We start from the raw sequence: 23,244 nt of genomic DNA, 5'->3' as shown, positions 1-23,244 counted from the left end.
TGTGGGAGGAAACCGGAGCACCCGGAGAAAACCCACGCAGACACAGGGAGAACTTGCAAACTCCACACAGGCAGTACCCAGAATTGAACCCGGGTTGCTGGAGCTGTGAGGCTGCGGTGCTAACCACTGCGCCACTGTGCCGCCCCTGTGCAGAACACAGCATACAACAACAATGCATGCAACTCTTTCTGGTGTGTATTATAGGGCCCCGTCCGGTCTATCCAGGCAGCGGAAGTGCATCTTCAGTATGCTGATGGCCTGCTCGATGGTAGCTCATGTTGAGCCGTGGCATTGTATCTCCCTTCTGCATCACTGACAGGGTTTCTGATCGGTGTCAGGAGCCATGTTCGCAAGGGGTCGCCCTTGTCTCCAAGAATCCACCCATGGATCTAAGCCTGTGCAGTGAAGAGCAGCAGCACCTGGGACTGGCACAGGATGAAGGAGTCATGGGAGCATCCTGGAAAGTGGGCACACACTTGCATAAAGCGCTTCCTGTCGCACATACTAGCTGTACATTGAGTGTCAGAGCTGATTGCGGGTATCCAGAGAGGTGGTGACCTGCCTTTCTACTGAGATATGTAGCTGGTTGTTCGGTTGGAGCCTTGATAGTCCCATGTGTGCAGTCGATGACCCCTTGCACCTGTGGGAATCCCGCAATGGCCCCAAATCTGAGGTCCCTCTGGGCCTGACTCTCAAGGTCTGTCCTGTAGCAACCATAGTCACCAGCCCTCCTGTACAAGGCATCGGTGACCTCGCTGATACAAAGGTGCACTGCTGACTGTGAAACCTGACACAGGTCGCTGATGGATCCCTGGAATGATGCGTAGGCATAGAATTTTAGAGCCGCTGTCACTTTGAGGACCACAGGCATAGGGTGTCCACCAAAACCCATCGCTTGCAGGTCATCATTCAGCAGCGCACAGTGATGTGTCACTGCCTCTCTGGACATCCACAGTCACTTTTGACACTGGCGCTCTGACATCTGCAGGTCATGCGGGGCCTGTAGACCCGCTGTCTTCTCTGGTCTTCAATGCGCCTTGGTGGCTGCTGCTGCTCGAATCTTGGAGCTTCCATTTGGGCTGCGCTTGCCTCTTGGTTCCGACTCTGGCGGATATGGCTCTTCATGGCACGTGGATCAAGAAAGACAGGGTGGACCAGTCCCATCTCTTTGCTGGAGGTCAACTTGGTTCCTTCAGTAGGTTAGGGTAGAGGGTGATGTGAGTTGGTTCTTCAGCTGCTTTCCGGCAACATGTGGTATGTCATGACATTGTCCATCTTAGCTTTAAATAAGAGCGGGGCAGCAAGACCTGTGATGACTGAGGTGGGAGGAGTGCACTGTTTATTCTAGTTCCACTTCTCCATAGGTCACAACATATATTAAATTTTTTCCCACTTAGCGATACGGTGAATCACAGACTCTATTTTTATCCCAGAATAAAACACACCAACCAGGGTTTCTTTAATAAACAAAAAAAATTATCAGTTTATTATAAAACAAATCTTAACCAGTAATGATGCAGAGCATAAACACACTGATCGAAATATAAAAGTTCCCTTTTTTACCTTAGCCCCACATGCACACTCACACACACACACAAACGTAAACCGGTTAACCGAAAAAATAGAGACTTTTGTTTTAGAGTTCTATTACAAAAAAAACAAGAAAAGAATATTTTGGCCAAATACTTGTTAATTCTTGAAGAAGAAGGAGAACATATAAAAAAATGTCGGATATTCATTTCTGGGTTGGCGTCCAAATATAATAAATGGCTGTCACTGGGATCTTCCGAGAACAGTTCTTGTCAGGTGACGTTGAAGATCAGTTTGGGCAGGCTTTCCAGGGAAACTGCAGTAAAAGGAGTTTCAGGCATTTTCTTACATTTGCTTTTCAGCTTCTCAAGTGATGGAAAACTAGCAGGCTTTTTCAAAGAGCTGGAACAGACTGAGGTGGGGTTTGCTCCCTTGGTAAGTTTTCTCCCACTGTCTTTCCAAACCATTTTCCATATCCCAACAGATGCTTTCCAGTAACTGTTTACAGTCCAGACCTCTCAGTAACCCTTGGGACGGCACAGTGGTTAGCACCGCAGCCTCCTTGTTATATGGCTGCTCCAGTTAGGTTTCTGGTCAATGGTAATCCCTGGATGTTGATGTTCAGGGATTCAACGATGGTAATGCTGTTGAATGTCATGGGGAATTGATTAGATTCTCTCTCGTCGGAGCTGGTCATTGGCCGGTATTTGTTTGGCATGAAGTTACTTACCATTTATTAGCCAAGCCTGAATGTTGTTCAGGTATTGCTGCATGCGGGCATGGACTGCTTCAGTATCTGAGGAGTTACAAATGGTACTGAACAATGAGCAAACATCCCCGTTTCTGACCTTGTGATTGAAGGAAGATACTTAATGAAGCAGCTGAATAGGGACGAGGACACGACCCTGAGGAACTCCTGCAGTAATGTCCTGGGACTGAGATGATTGAACTCCAACAACCAGAAATCAGGGTAGGCGGTGGCGTAATGGTATTATCACTGGACTAGTAACCCAGAGACCCAGGGTATTTCTCTGGGGACATGGGTTCGAATCCCACCACAGCAGAAGGGGGAATTTGAATTTAATTAATAAATCTGGAATTAAAAGCTAGTCAATTGATGGCCATGAAATCATTGTCGATTGTTCGAAAAACCCATCTGGTTCACTAATGTCCTTTAGGGAAGAAAATCTGCTGTCCTTACCTGGTCTGGACTACATGTGACTCCAGACCCATAGCAATGTGGTTAACTCTTAAATACCCTCTGAAATGGCCTAGCAAGCCAATCAGTTGTACCGAACCGCTACAAAGCCAATAAAAAGGAATGAAACCGGACGGACCACCTGGCATCGACCGAGGCCCCTGAAACGACAATGGCAAACCCAGCCCTGTCGACCCTGCAAAGTCCTCCTGACTAACATCTGGGGGCTTGTGCCAAAGTTGGGAGAGCTGTCCCACAGACTAGTCAAGCAACAGCCTGACATAGTCATACTCACGGAATCATACCTGACAGACAATGTCCCAGACACTGCCATCACCATCCCCGGGTATGTCTTGTCCCGGCAGGACAGACCCAGCAGAGGTGGTGGGACAGTGGTATACAGTAGGGAGGGAGTTGCCCTGGGAGTCCTGAACATCGACTCCAGACCCCATGAAGTCTCATGGCATCAGGTCAAACATGGGCAAGATAACCGACTGATTACCACCCTACCGTTCTCCCTCAGCTGATGACTCAGGACTCCACCATGTTGAACACCACTTGGAGGAAGCACTGAGGGTGGCAAGGGCACAAAATGTACTCTGGGTGGGGGACTTCAATGTTCATCACCAAGAGTGGCTCGGTAGCACCACTACAGACCGAGCTGGCCGAGTCCGAAAGGACATAGCTGCTAGACTGGGTCTGCGGCAGGTGGTGGGGGAACGAACATGAGGGAAAAACATACTTGACTACCTTGTGAAGACTGTCCTTGTGGAGACGAAGTCCCGCCTTCACATTGAGGATACTGTCTGTCGTTTTGTGTGGCACTATCACCGTGCTAAATGGGATAGATGTCGAACAGATCTAGCAATGCAAAACTGGGCATCCATGAGGCGCTGTGGGCCATCAGCAGCAGCAGAATTGTACTCATCCACAATTTGTAACCTCATGGCCCGGCATATCCCCCACTCTACCATTACCATCAAAGCAGGAGACCAACCCTGGTTCAATGAAGACTGCAGGAGGGCATGCCAGGAGCAGCACCAGGCATACCTCAAAATGAGCTGTCAACCTAGTGAAGCTACAACACAGGACTATCTGCATGCCAAACTGCGTAAGCAGCATGCGATAGACAGAGCGAAGCGATCCCTTAACCAACGGATCAGATCTAAGCTCTGCAGTCCTGCCACATCCAGCCGTGAATGGTGGTGGACAATTAAACAACTAACTGGAGGAGGTGGCTCCACAAATATCCCCATCCTCAATGATGGGGGAGCACAGCACATCAGTGCGAAAGATAAGGCTGAAGCATTTGCAACAATCTTCAGCCAGAAGTGCCGAGTTGATGATCCATCTCGGCCTCCTCCTGAAGTCCCCAGCATCACAGATACCAGACTTCAGCCAATTCGATTCACTCCACGTGATATCAAGAAATGACTGAAGGCACTGGATACTGCAAAAGCTATGGGCTCTGACAATATTCCGGCAATAGTACTGAAGACCTGTGCTCCAGAACTTGCCGCGCCCCCAGCCAAGCTGTTCCAGTACAGCTACAACACTGGCATCTACCCTGCAGTGTGGAAAATTGCCCAGGTATGTCCTGTACACAAAAAGCAGGACAAGTCCAACCCGGCCAATTACTGCCCCATCAGCCTACTCTCACTCATCAGTAAAATGCTGGAAGGTGTCATCAACTGTGCCATCAAGCGGCACTTGCTTAGCAATAACCTGCTCAGTGACGCTCAGTTTGGGTTCTGCCAGGGCCACTCAGCTCCTGACCACATTACAGCCTTGGTTCAAACATGGACAAAAGAGCTGAATGTAAGAGGTGAGGTAAGAGTGACTGCCCTTCACATCAAGGCAGCATTTGACCGGGTATGGCATCAAGGAGCGCTAGCAAAGCTGAGGTCAATGGGAATCAGGGGGAAAACCCTCCGCTGGTTGGAGTCATACCTCGTGCAAAGGAAGATGGTTGTGGTTGTTGGAGGTCAATCATCTGAGCTCCAGGACATCACTGCAGAAGTTCCTCAGGGTAGTGTCCTGGGCCCAACCATCTTCAGCTGCTTCATCAATGACCTTCCTTCAATCATAATGTCAGAAGTGGGGATGTTCGCTGATGATTGCACAATGTTCAGCACCATTCGCAACTCCTCAGATACTGAAGCAGTCTGTGTAGAAATGCAGCAAGACCTGGACAATATACAGGCTTGGGCTGATAAGTGGCAAGTAACATTTGCGCCACATAAGTGCCAGGCAATGACCATCTCCAACAAGAGAGAATCTCACCATCTCCCCTTGACATTCAACGGCATTACCATCGCTGAATCCCCCACAATCAACATTCTAGGGGCTACCATTGACCCCAAACTGAAAAGGAGTAGCCATATAAATACCGTGGCTACAAGAGCAGGTCAGAAGCTCGCAATCTGGCCTGGCCATAGTGGCCCACATCCCATGAATGAATAAAAAAAAACAACCATTTTCCTTTCTGCTAGGTGTGACTCCAACCTGCGGCGAGTTTTCCCCCGATTCCTGTTGACTTCAATTTTGCTGGACTTCTTGATGCCATTCTCGGTCAAATGCTGCCTTGATGTCAAGGGCAGTCACTCTCACCTCACCTCTGGAGTGCATGTTTGGACCAAGGCTATAATAAGGTCAGGAGCCCAGTGGCCCTGGTGGAACCCAAACAGAGCATCAGTGAGCTGGTTGTTGCTGACTAAGTGCCGCTTGATAGTACTGTCAGTGACATTTTCCACCACTTTGCTGATGATTGAGAGTAGACTGATGGGGCAGTAATTGGCTGGATTGGGTTTGTGGCCAGGATATACCTGGGCTATTTTCCACATTGCTGGGTAGCTGTACTCGAACAGCTTGGCTAGGAGTGTGGCGAGTCTGGAGCACAAGTCTTCAGTACTGCAACCGGGATGTTGTCAGGGCCAATAGCCTTTGTTGTATCAATGCTTTCAGGTGTTTCTTGATATCACGTCGAGTGAATAAAATTGGTTGAAGACTGTGATGGTGGGGACCACAGTCTCACCAAGAAGTCATGGCTGGAGGTGACAGAGATCATAAGCAGCTGAGGGGGTCATTGCATGAACCTGGATCCAGGGTAGAAATAGATTTAATGATCTGTTGCAGTCTGGAAAGGTGAGGAGTTGCAAACTGGAAGTTCAGCATGAATGAAAGGGATCCTATGAAATGTGAGGCCAGGTGGTGGACCCATGCATGGGTCAACACCAGCCACAAACGTCCACATTGAGGTGTCTCGTTCACACACACCCAAGTTCCATGCTCAGTAATGGGTGAATACTGCATTGCGATGGCTGAATGGCTACCTCATCATGCCGTCCCAGCAGCGTGGTGCTGCACTTTTACAGTGCCTTAGAGCAACCAACACAGATGTCCCATGAGACAAGCAAGACACTGCATATATCTATGCTTGCAGGAGAAGTTCGCTCAGAATGCCAGGGTATGTCAATGAACCAGAGGTGGAGTGCCTTTTGATGCCATGGTAATACTGATGAAGGTAGAGGCCATGGAGATCAGATGGGTCATGCCAGGGCAGCATGTCACTGAGGGCGAGGCAGGTGTTGAATCCATGGAGAGTGGGTAAAGCAATGGTTGTGTCCAACATTCCCTAGACCATGTATGGCCTTTGGCACCAGTGTAGGCCACTGGAAGGGGAGGTGGTGGTGTAGTAATTTCACTGGACTAGTAATCCAGAAGCCCAGGCTCTGGGGACATGGGTACAAATCCCACCATGGCAGATGGTGAAATTTGAATTCAATTAACAAATCTGGAATTAAAAGCTAGTCTAATGGTGGCCATGAAACCATTATCGATTGTTGTAAAAACCCATCTTGTTCACTAATGCCCTTTAGGGAAGGAAATCTGCCGTCCTTACCTGATCTGGCCTACAGAAGAGGTTTACCAGGATGTTGCCTGGTCTGGAGGGCATTAGCTATGAGGAGAGGTTGGATAAACTCGGATTGTTTTCACTGGAACGACGGAGGTGGAGGGGCGACATGATAGAGGTTTACAAAGTTTTGAGCGGCATGGACAAAGTGGATAGTCAGAAGCTTTTTCCCAGGGTGGAAGAGTCAGTTACTAGGGGACATAGGTTTAAGGTGAGAGGGGCAAAGTTTAGAGGGGATGTGCGAGGCAAGTTCTTTACACAGAGTGTGGTGAGTGCCTGGAACCTGCTGCCGGGGGAGGTGGTGGAAGCAGGTACCATAGAGACGTTTAAGAGGCATCTTGACAAATACATGAACAGGATGGGAATCGAGGGATACGGACCTCGGAAGTGCAGAAGGTTTTAGTTTAGGCAGGCATCAAGATCGGCGCAGGCTTGGAGGGCCAAATGGCCTGTTCCTGTGCTGTACTGTTCTTTGTTCTTTGTATATGTGACTCCAGACCCACAGCAAATGATTGACTCTTAACTGCCCTATGAAATGGCCTAGCATACCACGCAGTTCAAGGCAACTAGGGATGGGCAATATATACTGGCCTTGCCAGTGACGTCCACATCCCATGAATGAATAAAAATAAAGCTCCTGACAAAAGGGGAAGTGCCAAGTTGAAGGAGCAGCTGTTTAACTTAAATTGTGTCTCTCCAGCAAGAGATGAGGAACATACTAGTGACCCTGCTCCATTTGAAAGCTGACAGAATACAATACCATCTGTCATGTAGGTTCCCACCTGCCAAGAACGAGAAATATTAATTTTGCCACATGGACATTAAATTTCAAACTGTTGCTGGGCAGAAGAGAAGGCCTGTTACAAGGACTGCCAGACCTTGGCTGGAAAAAATACATTTCCATAATAACAGACATTGAAGGCAGGGAAGCGCATTCCATTCCCTGCTAAGATGATACAATACACAGCCAAGATGTGGTCAGACCAGTTCGTCACATGACTATAATAAGCGCAAAATACTGCAGATGCTGGAAATTTGAAATAAAAACAAGAAATGCTGCAAATGACTAACCTGCTTGGCAACCTGGGGGTTTCTGAGAATGGTACAGTTTGAACTGAGAGTCTGCAGAAAGCTGTTTGCTCCTGGTTTGAAAAGACCTCTCCTGGCTGGCTCACCACAGCCTCTCCTGTCTGCTCCCATCTCTTTCTCACGGAACTCCAAAACCCATTGAAGACACATGAACACCAAGAGAGAAAAGTCTCCTACAGTAACAAGGGTTAAGAAGAATACTGAGCCCCAACGAAAAGCAAGATCTACCTACAATCAAGCAATCTACAGCAAGCTCGAAGCACAGCAATAAAAAACCCTCAACTTTATTTTTCTTCTGTTCTTTTCTGTCTCTATTTGCATGTGTGCATCGTGTATACAAATGCATGCTAGTGTGGGGCGCAGCATGTATCCGTAGGCATTAACCAAATCAGAGTTCAAGTTTAATTTGAATAAAATTTCAATCTTCTTTAAACCTGAGAAAACCTGTGTGTGCTGTTTTCTTTGCCATATAATTGGAAAGCGGTGAAGAAGGATTTACCAATGGGGAGCTGAAAACAGTGGGCTGAAAATTAAACCCTGTTACAGTAAGACCAGGTGAAGGATGAACGGGAACCCGAGACCTCTTTCTCACCTGGTCGTAATACATCTCAAGATATTGCATCACTTAATTTCAGCACACGTTCCACTAACGTAGTTGCACTCATGTCGATGGGCTTTGTTGTGCATGTAGAACGGGTGGCACAATCTGGTGAGCATTGCACAGATGCCTTGGAGGGGGTAACAGAGGCAGTGAAAGATGTGGCCACTTCCCCTCAAAGGTGTGAGGAGAGGCCCAACGTGCTCAGTTCCATGCAGATGGCAAGACTCGAATGGAGATGCTTCAACCGCTGCACCAAATGTAATAGAACCTGTTGGAGTTTCGAGAGGCAATAAAGTCCCACATGCAAATAATGGAGGAGACCAACCATGCGATGAGTGGCTCTACATCTCTGGCATGTGAACGCTTGGTATCCTCCATTGACAGAATGGCGACCTTCATGGAGAGATACATGGAGCATAGCACCGAGTGAATGCAGGTTTGCGCACAGGCCTCCACAGCATGGCCTCATTTGTGAGAGATCTATGGAATGATGTGTCGGTGAGATGGGACAGTACTCATCTCCCTGTTGTCAGGAACTGAAGCACTGCAGACAACCACAGGTGCATTTGGGGCCTGATAGGGCAGTGGAGGATCAATCTCAAGGCAATGGGGGCTCCTCTCAAGGCAATTCCATTGCTGAAGGCAAATCTTTTGTCGTTTGATGGTGACATCAAAGCTGTCTGGACTGATGACTGAGGTGGTCCCTGCACAGATGCAGGTGACTCCAAATGTGCTAGGCCGCATTAGGGCTCAGGCACTCAGAGGCCACAGGCCACGCTCATCTAATGCACCAGAGCAATAAAAGCAGCAACCTGCCTTGACATCAACTCCTGGCTCATGGGGAGCAGACAGGAGAAATGACCATAAGTGAAGATGTATATTCATGGAATAGCACTTGGGGTTTAATTGGGTGATAATTTCTTAACTGCAGAAGCATTTACTGCTTAATGAGAGTTAAAGGTCTTGACATGCAATGTATAAAGACATGTGTTTTTATTTTTATACTACAGTTGACAGTGACCTGATGCGAAAGCAAATAGATGAATAGTATGTAAAAGAGAGGGCCTCAGGGCATATTATAGTACTGACGGGTACAAAGAGATGCTAAGGGTTTCTGATGAAAGGCCGCCTTTGGGAAAGAACTTTTGTTTCAGTGGCCATTCCCTTGTTGAAATGTATGGACGAATCTCCCTGCCACTCATGTCTCTGTCCTGTGAATTGGGCCCTGTGGTGCCATCTTCATTGGCTGGCACCTTTTCAGCTGTCTCATGCTCATCCTCCTCCTCTGAGGATGGGGCTTGCTCAGTATCTTCCTCTGGCTCCAGCACTACTCCCCTCTGGATCGACAGGTTGTGCAATACGCAGCAGATGATAATGTTGCAGGATGCCCTTGAGGGTGCATATTGCAGGGTTTCCCAGATCTATTGAGGCATCTAAACTTCATCTTCAAAAGTCCAATGCTCCATAGTGGCCCTTGTAGTCATTTGGCAGCGGTTGTATGTGCTGTCTGTGTATTGGGGTTTTATATAGGCGTCAAAAGCCATGACTTCACTGGATACCCCTCATCCCCCAGGATCCAGCCACAAAGGTATTCAAGTGGCCTGGAGAGTTGGGACTGTCTAACAATGTCGGAGTCATGGCAGCTTTCTGGCAACCTCGCACACAACTGCATGGTTCAGATACAGTGGTCACAGACAACTTGAACATTGAAGGAGTGGAAACCTTTGCTTTTCACAAAGGGGCCTGGATGCTCTGAGGGAGCCTTGATGGCCACATGAGTATAGTCAATGACTCACTGAGCCTGTGGAAATCCAACCATGGTCCCGATGCCAACTGCTCTCTTGGCCTGACTGGCCTGATCTGTTGTGAACTTATGGGTGGAGCTAAGAAACACCAAGGGGCAGAAAATGTTGTTGGAGGTTGCATAGAGCCCCAAACAGCAGTGGTGATGTGGAGGATGGCATTAAACAAGAAATTAGAGATGCATGCAATAAGAGTGCAACTGTAATTATGGGTGAATTTAATATACATATAGATTGGGCAAACCAAATTAGCAATAATACTGTAGAGGAGGAATTCCTGGAGTGCGTACGTGATGGTTTTTTTGGACTAATATGTTGAGGAAGCAACTAGAGAACAGGCCATCCTAAACTGGGTATTGTGTAATCAATAATCTTGTGCGGTGTCCCTTGGGGAAGAGCGACCATAACATGTAGGAATTCTTCATGAAGATGGAGAGTGAGAGAGCTGATTCCAATACCAGAGTTCTGAATCTAAATAAAGGAAACTATGAAGGTATGAGACTCGAGTTGGCTATGATAGATTGGGGAATGTTACTTAAAGGGTTGACAGTGGATCGGCATTTAAAGAGCGCATGGATGAAGTACAACAATTGTTCATTCCTGTCTGGCACAAAAATAAAACAGGAAAGGTAGCTCAACCGTGGCTTACAAAAGAAATTAGCGATAGCATTAGATCTAAGGTGGAGAAATGGAAAATGGCCAGAACAAGCAGCAAACTTGAGAATTGGGAGCAGTTTAGAATTCAGCAAAGGAAGACAGAGGGATTGATTAAGAAGGGGAAACTAGAGTCTGCGAGTAAGCTGGCAGAAAACATAAAAACTGGCTGTATAAGCTTCTATAGATATGTGAAGAGAAAAAGATTAGTGAAGACAAATGTGGGTCCCTTACAGTCAGAAATGGGAGAATTTATAATGGGGAACAAAGAAATGGCAGACCAATTAAGTACATACTTTGGTTCTGTCTTCACAAAGGCGGACACAGATTATCTCCCAGAAATGTTGGGGAACATAGGGTCAAGTGAGAAGAAGGAACTGTATGAAATCAGTATTAGTAGGGAAATGGTGTTAGGGAAATTGATGGGATTGAAGATCGATAAATCCCCAGGGCCTGATAATCTACATCCCAGAATACTTAAGGAAGTGGCCTGAGAAATAGTAGATGCATTGCTTGTCATTTTTCAAAATTCCATAGACTCTAGAACAGTTCCAATGGATTGGAGGGTAGCTAATGTAACCCCACTACTTAAAAAAGGAGGGAGAGAAAACGGAATTATAGGCCGGTTAGCCTGACATCAGTAGTGGGGAAAATGCTAGAGTCCATTATAAAAGATGTAATAGCAGAGCACTTGGAAAACAATGACAGGATCGGACAAAGTCAACATGGATTTATGAAAGGGAAATCATGCTTGACAAATCTACTGGAATTTTTTGAGGATGTAACTCGTAGAATAGATAAGGGGAACCTGTGGATGTGGTGTATTTGGACTTTCAGAAGGCTTTCGATAAGGTCCCACATAAGAGATTAGCGTGCAAAATTAAAGCACATGGGATTGGGGGCAAGGTACTGACATGGATAGAGAACTGGTTGGCAGACAGGAAACAGCAGGAATAAATGGGTCTTTTTCTGAGTGCTAGGTAGTGACTGGTGGGTTACTGCAGGGATCAGTGCTCGGACCCCAGCTATTCACAATAAATATTAATGATATAGATGAGGGAATTAAATGTAATGTATCCAAATTTGCAGACCACACAAAGCTGGGTGGGAGTGAAAGATGTGAGGAGGATGCAGAGAAGCTCCAGTGTGATTTGGACAGGTTGAGTGAGTGGGCAAATACATGGCAGATGCAGTATAATGTGGATAAATGTGAGGTTATCCACTTTGGTGGCAAAAACAAAAAGGCAGATTATTATCTGCATGGCGATAGATTGGGAAAGGGGTCGGTGCTGCGAGACCTCAGTGTCCTTGCGCACCAGTCACTGAAAGTAAGCATGCAGGTGCAGCAGGCAGTTAAGAAGGCAAATTATATGTTGGCCTTCATCTCAAGAGGATTCGAGTGCAGGAGCAAGGATGTCTTGCTGCAATTATACAAGGCCTTGGTGAGACCACATCTGGAGTATTGTGTGCAGTTTTGGTCTCCTTATCTGAGGAAGGATGTTCTTGCTGTGGAGAGAGTGTAGTAGAATTAGAACATTACAACGCAGTCCAGGCCCTTCGGCCCTCGATGTTGCGCCGACCTGTGAAACCATCTGACCTACACTATTCCATTTTCATCCATATGTCTATCCAATGACCACTTAAATGCCCTTAAAGTTGGCGAGTCTACTACTGTTGCAGGCAGGGTGTTCCACGCCCCTACTACTCTCTGAGTAAAGAAACTACCTCTAACATCTGTCCTATATCTATCACCCCTCAACTTAAAGCTATGTCCCCTCGTGTTTGCCATCACCATCCGAGGAAAATGACTCTCACTATCCACCCTATCTGACCCTCTGATTATCTTATATGTCTCTATTAAGTCACCTCTCCTCCTCCTTCTCTCCAACGAAAACAACCTCAAGTCCCTCAGCCTTTCCTCGTAAGACCTTCCCTCCATACCAGGAAACATCCTAGTAAATCTCCTCTGCACCCTTTCCAAAGCTTCCACATCCTTCCTATAATGCGGTGACCAGAACTGCACGCAATACTCCAGGTGCGGCCTCACCAGAGTTTTGTACAGCTGCAGCATGACCTCGTGGCTCCGAAACGCAATCCCCCTACTAATAAAAGCTAACACACCATATGCCTTCTTCACAGCCCTATTAACCTGGGTAGCAACCTTCAGGGATTTATGTACCTGGACACCAAGATCTCTCTGTTCATCTACAATACCAAGAATCTTCCCAGTAGCCCAGTACTCTGCATTCCTGTTACTCCTTCCAAAGTGAATCACCTCACACTTTTCCGCATTAAACTCCATTTGCCATCTCTCAGCCCAGCTCTGCAGCCTATCTATGTCCCTCTGTAACCTACAACATCCTTCGGCACTATCCACAACTCCACCGAAGGTTCACGAGACTGATTCCTGGGATGGCAGGACTGACGTATGAAGAGAGATTGGGTTGATTAGGCTTGTATTCCTAGAGTTTAGAAGAATTAGAGGGGATCTCATAGAAACCTACAAATTTCTAACAGGACTGGAAAGACTAGATGCAGGAAGGATGGCGGAAAATAGATGGAAAATAAAAGAAATTCTAGCCCTTTATGCCAATCATGGACATATTCACAACAGTATGCCCTGATGGTACCTTTCTAAAGCTCCCTATGTCTGTGGCTGGTATGTTGAAGACTTTTCCTGTGTTATACCCAAATTACCCATAACCTGCTGGAAAATATTTGACTTTAAATTGGAACCTTGATCCAACTGAATCTCAGTCGGTAATCCGTATCTAGTAAAGAACTGGGTTGAATTCTCTGCCACTACCTTAGCAGAAATTGTTCCCAAGGGAATGGCCTCGGAACCATTTCCATGACAGTTAGTATATATTGGTGTCCTGCTGTTGTTTTCGGCAAAAGTCCTACACAGTCTACCAACACCCTAATAAATGGTTCCCCAATATCTGGCATGGGAATTAGAAGTTGCCGGTTTTATTCTAAACATTAGGTCACACTCTAGGTGCACTCAGTGCAAAGGTATGGGTATGTACTCCCCGCCAATACCATTCACTAAAATTTTAGCATTCAATGCGCTCTGTGGTGGAATTGTTATGTCTTTCCCCAGAAAAACGGTTTGGGTGCCTCCTGTATCCCTAAGTATAACTATAGGTTTGCCTGCCTCACTTGAGGGATAAGGAGTTACTTTTCCTTTCGACAAAAATTCCCTATAACTCTTCGGTATCTTATTCACAACCCCTGCACTCACATGAGTTTTTGTATTTCGCTTTATAGCTGCAGTTAGAGCTACAGTCCGATCTGCTGATCAGGGCCCCTTTCTCTGCATTGACTTTGTGTACCCCAGTAAGTCCCATGGCTTTACCTTGCAACTTCCAGCATTCTGCACGAAGGTGTCCCACCTTGTGACAATGGTAACACTTAGCCTTGCTGAACTCACTTCCACCCTCAACATCTTCCTTTCTGGCCTGAGCAGGAGGGCATTCCCAGCTGTCCCTTCTTGTCCCTGGCTACTTGCCTTCCTTCAAGGTTGTAGATAAACTAAATAGTGGGGGGATGGGTTCAATTGAAGGGAAGTTTAAAAAGTCGAAAAGTAACGAGAGAGCAGAGGTGCAGGGCAGTGAAGGAACATACATTAATCAGAGACTGACAGGAAGAGACAGAGAATACAAGCACAAGTGTACAGCAGAAATTAGAAACACAGTAAGTAAAAATGGTAAAAAGTCAAAGTTTAAGGCTCTTTATCTGAACGTACATAGCATTTGTAACAAGATAGATGAGTTGACGGCACAGGTAGAAATAAATGAATATGGTTTGATAGCTATCACTGAGACGTGGTTGCAGGATGACCAGAATCGAAACGTTCAAGGATATTCAACATTCCGGAAGAATAGGCAGAAAGGAAAAGGAGGTGGGGTAGCTTTGCTATTAAAGGAAAGGATCAGTGCAGTTGTGAGCAATGATATAGGTGTAATAGATCATAATGTAGAATCAGTTTGGGTGGAAATAAGGAATAGCAAGGGAAAGAAATCACGGGTGGGAGTGGTCTATAGGCCCCCCAAAGAGTTACCTCTCCGTAGGGCAAGATATTAATCAGGAAATAATGGAGATGTGTAAGAAGGGCACTGCAATTATCATGGGTGATTTTAATCTGCATATAGACTGGACAAATCAAATTGGCAAAGGTAGCATGGAAGACAAATTTGTAGAGTGCCTTAGGGATTGTTACTTAGAGCAATATATTGCAGAACCTACCAGGTAACAGGCTATTTTAGATTTGGTATTGTGTAATGAGGTAGGATTAATAAGAGATCTCATAGTTAAGGATCCTTTAGGGGGAAGTGATCATAACATGGTAGAATTTCAAATTCAGTTTGAGGATGAGCAACTCGGGTCTCTAACCAGTGTCTTCAACTTAAACAAGGGCAATTATAGAGGTATGAAGAAAGAGTTGTCTAAAGCGGGCTGGGAAGATCGACTACAGGGGAGGTCGGTAGGTGAGCAGTGGCAGACTTTTAAGCAGATATTTCATCACACTCAACAAACATTTATTCCAGTCAGAAGGAACGATTTGAAGAGAACGATGAACCCACCCTTGGAAAACAAAGGAAGTTAAGGAGAGTATCAAATCAAAAGCAAAGGTGTACAATGTGGCGAAAACGAGTGGCAGGCCAGAGGGTTGGAAAGTTTTTAGAAACCAGCAGCGGATGACTAAAAAACTAATAAAGAGGGAGAAAATTGATTATGAGAGTAAACTGGCAAGAACTATAAAAACGAACAGTAAGAGCTTCTATGGGTATATTAAAAGGAAGAGAGTAGCTAAAGTAAGTGTGGGGCCCTTCGAGGATGAGAATGGTGAATTACTAACAGGGAAATGGCAGATAATTTAAACCAATATTTTGCATCAGTCTTCACGGTGGAGGACACTATAAACATCCCAACAATAATAGACGAACAAGGTGTAAATGGGAGGGAGGAACTTGTAACAATCTCCATCATGAGGGAAAAAGTCCCGGACAAACTGATGGGACTAAAGGCAGACAAGTCGCCAGGACCTGATGGCCTGCACCCAAGGGTTTTAAAAGAAGTGGCTGCAGAGATAGTGGAGGCATTGGTCATAATATACCAAAACTCATTGAATTCCGGTAGGGTACCAGTGGATTGGAAAACCGCTAATGTAACACCCCTATTCAAGAAAGGAGGGAGACAGAAAGCAGGAAACTATAGACCTAGCTTAACATCAGTCATTGGGAAAATGCTTGAGTCCATTATTAAGGAAGAAATAGCAGGACATTTAGAAAAACATAATGCAGTCAGTCAACATGGTTTCATGAAAGGGAAATCATGTTTAACAAATTTGTTAAGAGTTCTTTGAGGATATAACAAGCAGACTGGATAAAGGGGAACCAGTAGATGTTGTGCATTTGGATTTTCAGAAGGTGCCACATAAAAGGTTATTGCACAAAATAGGAACTCAGGGTCTTGGGGGTAACTGTTGGCATGGATTGAGGATTGGCTAACACACAGAAGGCAGAGAGTCGGGATCAATGGGTCTTTTTCAGGTTGGAAAGCCGTAACTAATGGGGTGCCACAAGGATTGGTCCTAGGGCCTCAGCTATTTACGATCTACATTAATGACTTAGAGGAGGGACAGAGTGTAGTGTATCCAAATTTGCTGATGATACTAAAATAGGTGGGAAGGCATGTTGTGATGAAGACACAAAGAATCTGCAAAGGGATATAGATAGGTTAAGTGAGTGGGCAAAAATTTGGCAGATGGTGTTTAGTGTGGGAAATTATGAGGTAATCCACTTTGGTAGGAAGAATAAAAAGGCAGATTATTATTTAGCTGGCAAAAGACTACAAAGTGAGTGGCGCAGTGGTTAGCACTGCAGCCTTATAGTTTCAGGGACCCGGGTTCGATTCTGGGTACTGCCTGTGAGGAGTTTGCAAGTTCTCCCTATGACCGCGTGGGTTTTTGCCGGGTGCTCCCACAGCCAAAGACTTGCAGGTTGATAGGTAAACTGCCATTGTAAATTGCCCCTAGTGTAGGTAGGTGGGAGGGAATATGGGATTACTGTAGGGTTAGTATAAATGGGTGGTTGTTGGTTGGCACAGACTCGGTGGGCCGAAGGGCCTTTTTCAGTTTTCAGTGCTGTATTTCTAAAAAGAAATACTGCAGTATGGAGAGATCTGGGTTCTTGTGTGTGAAACACATAAGGTTAGCATGCAGGAGTAATTAGGAAGGCAAATGGAATTTTTGCCTTTATTGCGAGGGGGTTAGAGTTTAAAAATAGGGAAGTCCTGTTACAACTGTATAGGGTGTTGGTGAGGCCACACTTTGAGTACTGCGTACAGTTTTGGTCCCATATTTAAAGAAAGATATACTAGCATTGAGGCAGTTCAGAAAAGGTTCACTCGGCTGATTCCTGGGATGAAGGGGCTGTCTTATTAAGAGCGGCCAAACAGGTTAGGCCTTTATTCATTGGAGTTTAGAAGAATAAGAGGTGATCTTATGGAAACATATAAGATTTTAAGGGGGCTCGACAGGGTAGATGTTGAGAAGATGTTTCCACAAGTGGGGGAATCTCAAACTAGGGGACATAATTACAGAATAAGGGGCATGCATTTAAAAAAGAGGGTGGTGAATTTCTGGAATTCTCTGCCTCAGAGAGTTCTGGAGGCTCGGTCACTTAATGTATTTATGGAGGAGGTAAGTAGTTATTTGAAATCTCAGGGAGTCGAGGGTTAGGCAGAGTAGGCCCAAAAGAGAAGTTGATGACTGGGACAGATCAGCCATGATCTTATTGAATGGCAGGGCAGACCTGAGGGGCTGGATGGCCTACTCCTGCTCCTATTTCTTATGGTCTTACATTCACACTCCCACCTTCTATCCTTTTCAGGTTTGTGGGTTGACAGACAAACGCACAAGCTCATAATCATCAGCAGTTTCCGCTGCCTGTCTGGCCGTTGAAACCTTCTGGGCCGAAGGGCCTATTTCTGTGCTGTGTAACTCTATGACTCTATGGTTCTGTACATGGATTCTTACCAATGGAGGGAGTAAATTTTTATATTCTTCCAGGAGAATTAATTCCCTCAGGTTCTCATACATGGCTTCTATTTGGTGCCTGTATCCAACGATCAAAGTTAATTTGCTTTACCCTCTCAAATTCTGTATAAGTCTGCCTAGACAATCTCCGAAGGTTCTGAAATTTCTCTCGGTAAGCTTCATGGACTAACTCAGACGCAATGAAAATAGCCTTTTTTGCCATCTCATAATCTGCAGAAGCTACCTCAGTTTTGGCATAAACTTCATGAGCTGTGCCCATCAACCTGCTTCGCATTAGCAGTGTCCAGCTTTCCTTTGGCCATTTCATTTGTTTGGCTATCTTTTCAAAAGAAATGAAAATGAAATGAAAAAATGGCATTTAGAAGATTGAAACATATATGATTCTGAGGGGTCTTGACATGGTGGATGTGGAAAGGATGTTTCCTCTTGTGGGAGAATCTAGAACTAGGGGGCACTGTTTAAAAATAAGGGGTTGCCCATTTAAGAGAGAGATGAGGAAAATGTTTTTCTCTCAGAGGGTTGTGAGTCTTTGGTACTGTCTTCCTCAAAAGGCAGTGGAAGCAGAATCTTTGAATATTATTAAGGCAGAGGTAGATAGATTCTTGATAAGCAAGTGGTGAAAGGTTATTGGGGGTAGGCGGGAATGTGGAGTTGAGGTTACAATCAGATCAGCCATGATCTTATTGAATGGCGCGGAGCAAGCTCGAGTGGCCTTCTCCTGCTCCTAATTCGTATGTTCGTATGAAAAATACCTCTACAGTCCTTTCCTCAAACTTAGGGAGGACTCGTACAAATTAAAACAGTTTTCTGCTGGATCTTGGGCTGGAGTCAGATCTTTCCCCACCAACATTTACACTGGAGTCAAGTCTAAGTGCTTTAGTTCCAACGTTTTAGTTTTGAGTTCCCTTTCTTCTTTCTCTCTTTCTCTTTGTAATTCTAGTTCACATTTTTTCATTGTCAAGTCTTTTCCAAACTCGAGATTTTCAATTCTATTTCCTGTTGAAGCTTAAGTTTTTCCATTTCTATTGCTTTCTCCTTTTCTTTGTCAAGTTCAAGCTGCCTCATCTGTAACTCAAGTTTAGCTGACTCAACTGCACGACCATTCGTTGTGTTTTCTTCTTCCAACTTAAAACGTTGGGCTATTACTTCAATTATGTTTTCTTTCTTAGCTCCTGGTTTTAACTCTAACACCAACAGGTCTGCCAAATCTATTAGTTGAACCTTGGTTAAGTTCTACAAATCACTCAGGGTTACATCTTCCATCCCCAGAAAAGTTGCAGCAACCACTAAAGACATTCTGGTCTATAGACTTTACTCTATTACACAAGAAACCTGGTTCTTTTATTTTCCTTTTCCAATTATTAGTACCCCACTTGCAATTGAATTTCATTGGCATTGGGTTTATCACGACAAGAGCTCCCAGTTAATATGTTACGACTGTGGCAGGAGGAGTGCATTGTTTATTCTTGTTTCAGTTCTCGACAGGTCACAACATATATTTAAATTTTCCCACTTATTGATACAGTCAATCATATACTCTATTTTCCCCCAGAGTAAACACACCAATCAGGTTTCTTTAATAAACAGCAAAATTACCGTTTATTATAAACCAAGGCTTAACCAATAATAAAGTAAAACATACACAAAAATTGCAATATTAAAGCCCTGTATTTATGCTAGACCTCTCTCTCTCTCTCTCTCACACACACACACACACATACACCGGTTAACCGGGAAAAAATAAAAGGGGTTTTTGTTCCTGGCAGTTACAAACAAGTAGAAGGAATATAAAAACCACACTTAGGCTGAAAAGAAGGTACGGAAATAAGTCCTTTGTTTTGGTTAGGCATCCCAAATGCGTATAGGCGACTGTCACTAGGATCTTCCTCGAAAAGTTCTTTACAGGTGGTGTTGATGATCAGTTTGGGTAGGCTTTCCTTGAGATACAGCTACTGAGGCTCCACACAGGTCTTACAGCAGGAGTGCAGCAACAAGATTTCAGTTCCATACATTTGACATGCAAAGGTTTCTGCAAACATGCAGAATTTCTACAAATACAGGAGGAAATAGGAATCTGAAACACCGGAGATACAGGATTGGTTTTCAAGAGAGGGATGGGCAGGGTCTTCTGCTGTTGCAGACTGTTGTAATAGTTCAAAATGAAACCAAAACTTTGCAGAAGTCTCAGTCTCTTGACATCTGTAAATCTTGGTTTGTCACTTCTTTGTAAACATCTCTCCAAGTCAAAACAACCCTCCTGGGTTTTTATTGGAAAACAGATGCCTTCCAGTAACTGTTTCCAGTTCAAACTCAGTCCAAACCTCAGTTTTTTGTTTAAAAAAACCCAAACTTCTTGCATCTGTGAAATCCTTTTCAGTTTTAAATACAAATTCTCAAAATTTAGCAAAAAATGGAAACACTCATAACAATATCTGACAATTGGCTGTTTAACGACCTTAATAACTACCTGCTGCCAATCTGTATGCCAATCTGATCTATCCCGCTGCCCATATCTGGTCAAATTAGTTGGCAGCAGGAAGACATCAGGGAGCCAGCCCAACACAGAACCACCCCATTTTACTGGCCTCTCTGCCTTCATTCCCACCGGTAAAATTCTGCCCATCATCTCTATCCACTAAGCATAGTTCTGATGACAGAATGGGTGGAGTTGGCAGCAGGGACTCCCTTGCTTTAGTAGGACCTAGCATAAGGTTAGAGGCCTGTACTGATCTTCATAAGTGGGGCCCACCAAGTGGTTCAGACAGGAAAATGACCTGAATACAAGTGGAATTTCTTGTAAGTGATCCGAAAGAGCTGCAACCATCCTGGTAATCTTCCTGGCCATGCATACTCTAGCAGGTCAGTGCTGGAAGTCACTGGAGGATGTATATAACTGATGAAAGCACAGCCAATACACATTTGGGACCACAATAATTAGTGTTTTTATATTAAATAAACAGTATGAGAATTAAATTAACTTTAATAATTGTCCTATTCTGCCTCCCTTAGAACCTATGAAAATGGCTCTGAAAGTGGAAGCCAAAGGTTGGATAATGTTACTCTGTCGGTTCTTGAATGAACAGTACAAGGCAAAAATGACAGCAATAACAGCATTTATTAGTGCACAAATGAAAAATTTGGCACGACCTATTCAGGATCTGGATGATGTTAGATTTGCCATGGAGTCTTTAGTAGAAATACGAAAAAATGAGATACAAATGGATATGACTTTGGGACCCATTGAGGTACGTATCTTTCTCTTTCAGAGCATATCTTCCAGACAGTTATTTGAGTCTTTTTCTTCTACAGTTTTCGGCTTTTAGAACCCAGGCTTGAGCTCCTCTAAATAATGCGAATTTACATAATCTCTTCCAGGAGCTTAGTAGTGTCCTTCACTCTGTGCATTTGCTTGAAATAATGTTTTTCAACATTCACCTAAGAGTGCATTTTAGCTGAATCCTCCGGACGGCAACCGGGCAAAACAAGAGTTATGTTCCCTGTGGACCCATTGTACCAGTACTACGCTGTGGCTGTTTTCAAGTCAGACGATTGCGACATCTTCAATATGTACAAATCAGGGTCCGATCATGGAATGATACACTACAGAAGGAGACCATTTCGCCCACCAGCCAGTACCTATGCTGGCTCCTGGGTAAAGCTATGCAATTGATCCCACTCCCTTGCTCTTTGCCCATAGCCCTCTGAATTTTTTTTCCCTTCAAGTATTTATCTAATTCCTCTTGGAGGTTTCTACTGAATCTACTTCTTCCACTCTTCCAGGCAGTGGGTTTCAGATCACAACAACTTACTGGGGAAATAAATGTTTTCTTATTGCCTTTATTGCAACGGGAATGAAGTACAGGAATAAAGAAGTCTTAATAAAATTGTACAGGGCTTTGGTGAGACTGCACCTGGAATGCTGTGTGCAGTTTTGTTCTCCACTCTTTGGGGAGGTGGTGGCATAGTGCTAATGTCACTGGACTAGTAATCTAATGCTCTGGTGACATGGGTTTGAATCCCACTACGGCAGATGGTGATATTTAAATTCAATTAATAAATCTGGAATTAAAAGCTATGACCATGAAAGCATTGTCAATTGTTATAAAAGCCCATCTTGTTCACTAATGTCCTTTAGGGAAAGAAATCTGCTATCCTTACCTGGTCTGGCCTACATGTGACTCCAGACCCACAACAATGTGGTTGACTCTGAAATGGCCTAGCAAGCCACTCAGTTGAAGGGCAGTTAGAGATGGGCAACAAATGCTGGCCTAGTCAGTGACACCCACATCCCACAAATGAATTTAAAAAAAATTAAGGGAGTGCAGTGAAGATTTACTAAATTGGTCCCTGGGATGAGGGGGTTGTCCTGTGATGAGAGGCTGCGTAAATTAGGCCTATATTCTCTGGAGTTTAGAAGAATGAGAGGCGATCTAATTGAGACATACAAGATTCTAAAAGGGCTTGATAGAGTAGATTCTGAGAGATTGTTCCCACTGGTCAGGGAATCTGGAACATGGTGACACAGTCTCAGGGTAAGGGGCCAATCATTCAGGACTGAGATGAAGAGAAATTACTACACTCAAAGGGTTGTGAATCTTTGGAACTCTCTACCCCAGAGGGTTGTGGATGCTCCATCATTGAAAACAGTTAAGGCTAGGATCGACAGATTTTTGGTCTTGCAGGGATTCAAGGGATATGGGGAGCAAGCAGGAAAGTGTAATTGAAGCCCATGATTGTATTGAATGGCGGAGAAGGCTCGATGGGCCATATGGTCTACTTCTGCTCCTATTTCTTGTGTTCGCATGTTGCCTCTGGGTTCTTTTGCAAATTACCTTTAATATGTCTGTGTCCTCAAGTTGCCAAGGCTTCTGCTAACTAGAAAGTTTCTCCCTATTAACTCGATCAAAACCGTTGATGATTTTGAACATCTCTATAAAATCTCCTCTTAATCTTCTCTGGTCTAAGGAGAACAGGCCAGATTCTCTAGTCTCTTTATATTACTGAAGTCTTTCATCCCTGGTACTCTTCTAGTAAATCTCCTCTCACCCTCTCCAATGTTTTGACATCTTTCCTCAAGTACGATGCTTCCAGCTGTGACCTAACCAGGTTATGAAGGTGAGGTCTAACCAGGTTATGAAGGTTTAGCATAACTTCTTTGTTTTTGTACATTAGTCCTTTCATAATAAAGGCAAGGATCCCATACAAAATAAAATATGGCAGACTCTGGAAATCTGAAATAAAAACAGAAAATGCTGGAAATGCTCAACAGGTCAGGCAGCTTCTATGATGCTTGTTAACATTTCAGGTGGATGACCTTTCATCAGAATTCGAAGAAGTGAGAGCTGAAACAGGTTTCAAGCAATTACCTGGAATATTGTGTGCAGTTCTGGTCTC

General features: G+C 44.6%; 1 protein-coding gene across 1 annotated transcript in view; it reads left to right on the top strand.

The window, feature by feature from the left end:
* The window catches only part of LOC137367179 (dynein axonemal heavy chain 8-like), a 2,062,041-nt gene that overhangs the window by 752,881 nt on the left and 1,285,916 nt on the right, over positions 1–23,244 (top strand). The window contains exon 54 of the mRNA XM_068028615.1: positions 20,860–21,095. Coding sequence (XP_067884716.1) covers positions 20,860–21,095 — 236 coding nt within the window. The remainder of the gene's footprint in view (positions 1–20,859; positions 21,096–23,244) is intronic.

Source organism: Heterodontus francisci, chromosome 3 (genome assembly GCF_036365525.1).
Source record: "Heterodontus francisci isolate sHetFra1 chromosome 3, sHetFra1.hap1, whole genome shotgun sequence".
NCBI classification, from domain to species: Eukaryota; Metazoa; Chordata; class Chondrichthyes; order Heterodontiformes; family Heterodontidae; genus Heterodontus; species Heterodontus francisci.
This window is presented reverse-complemented; position numbering and strand designations above follow the sequence as displayed.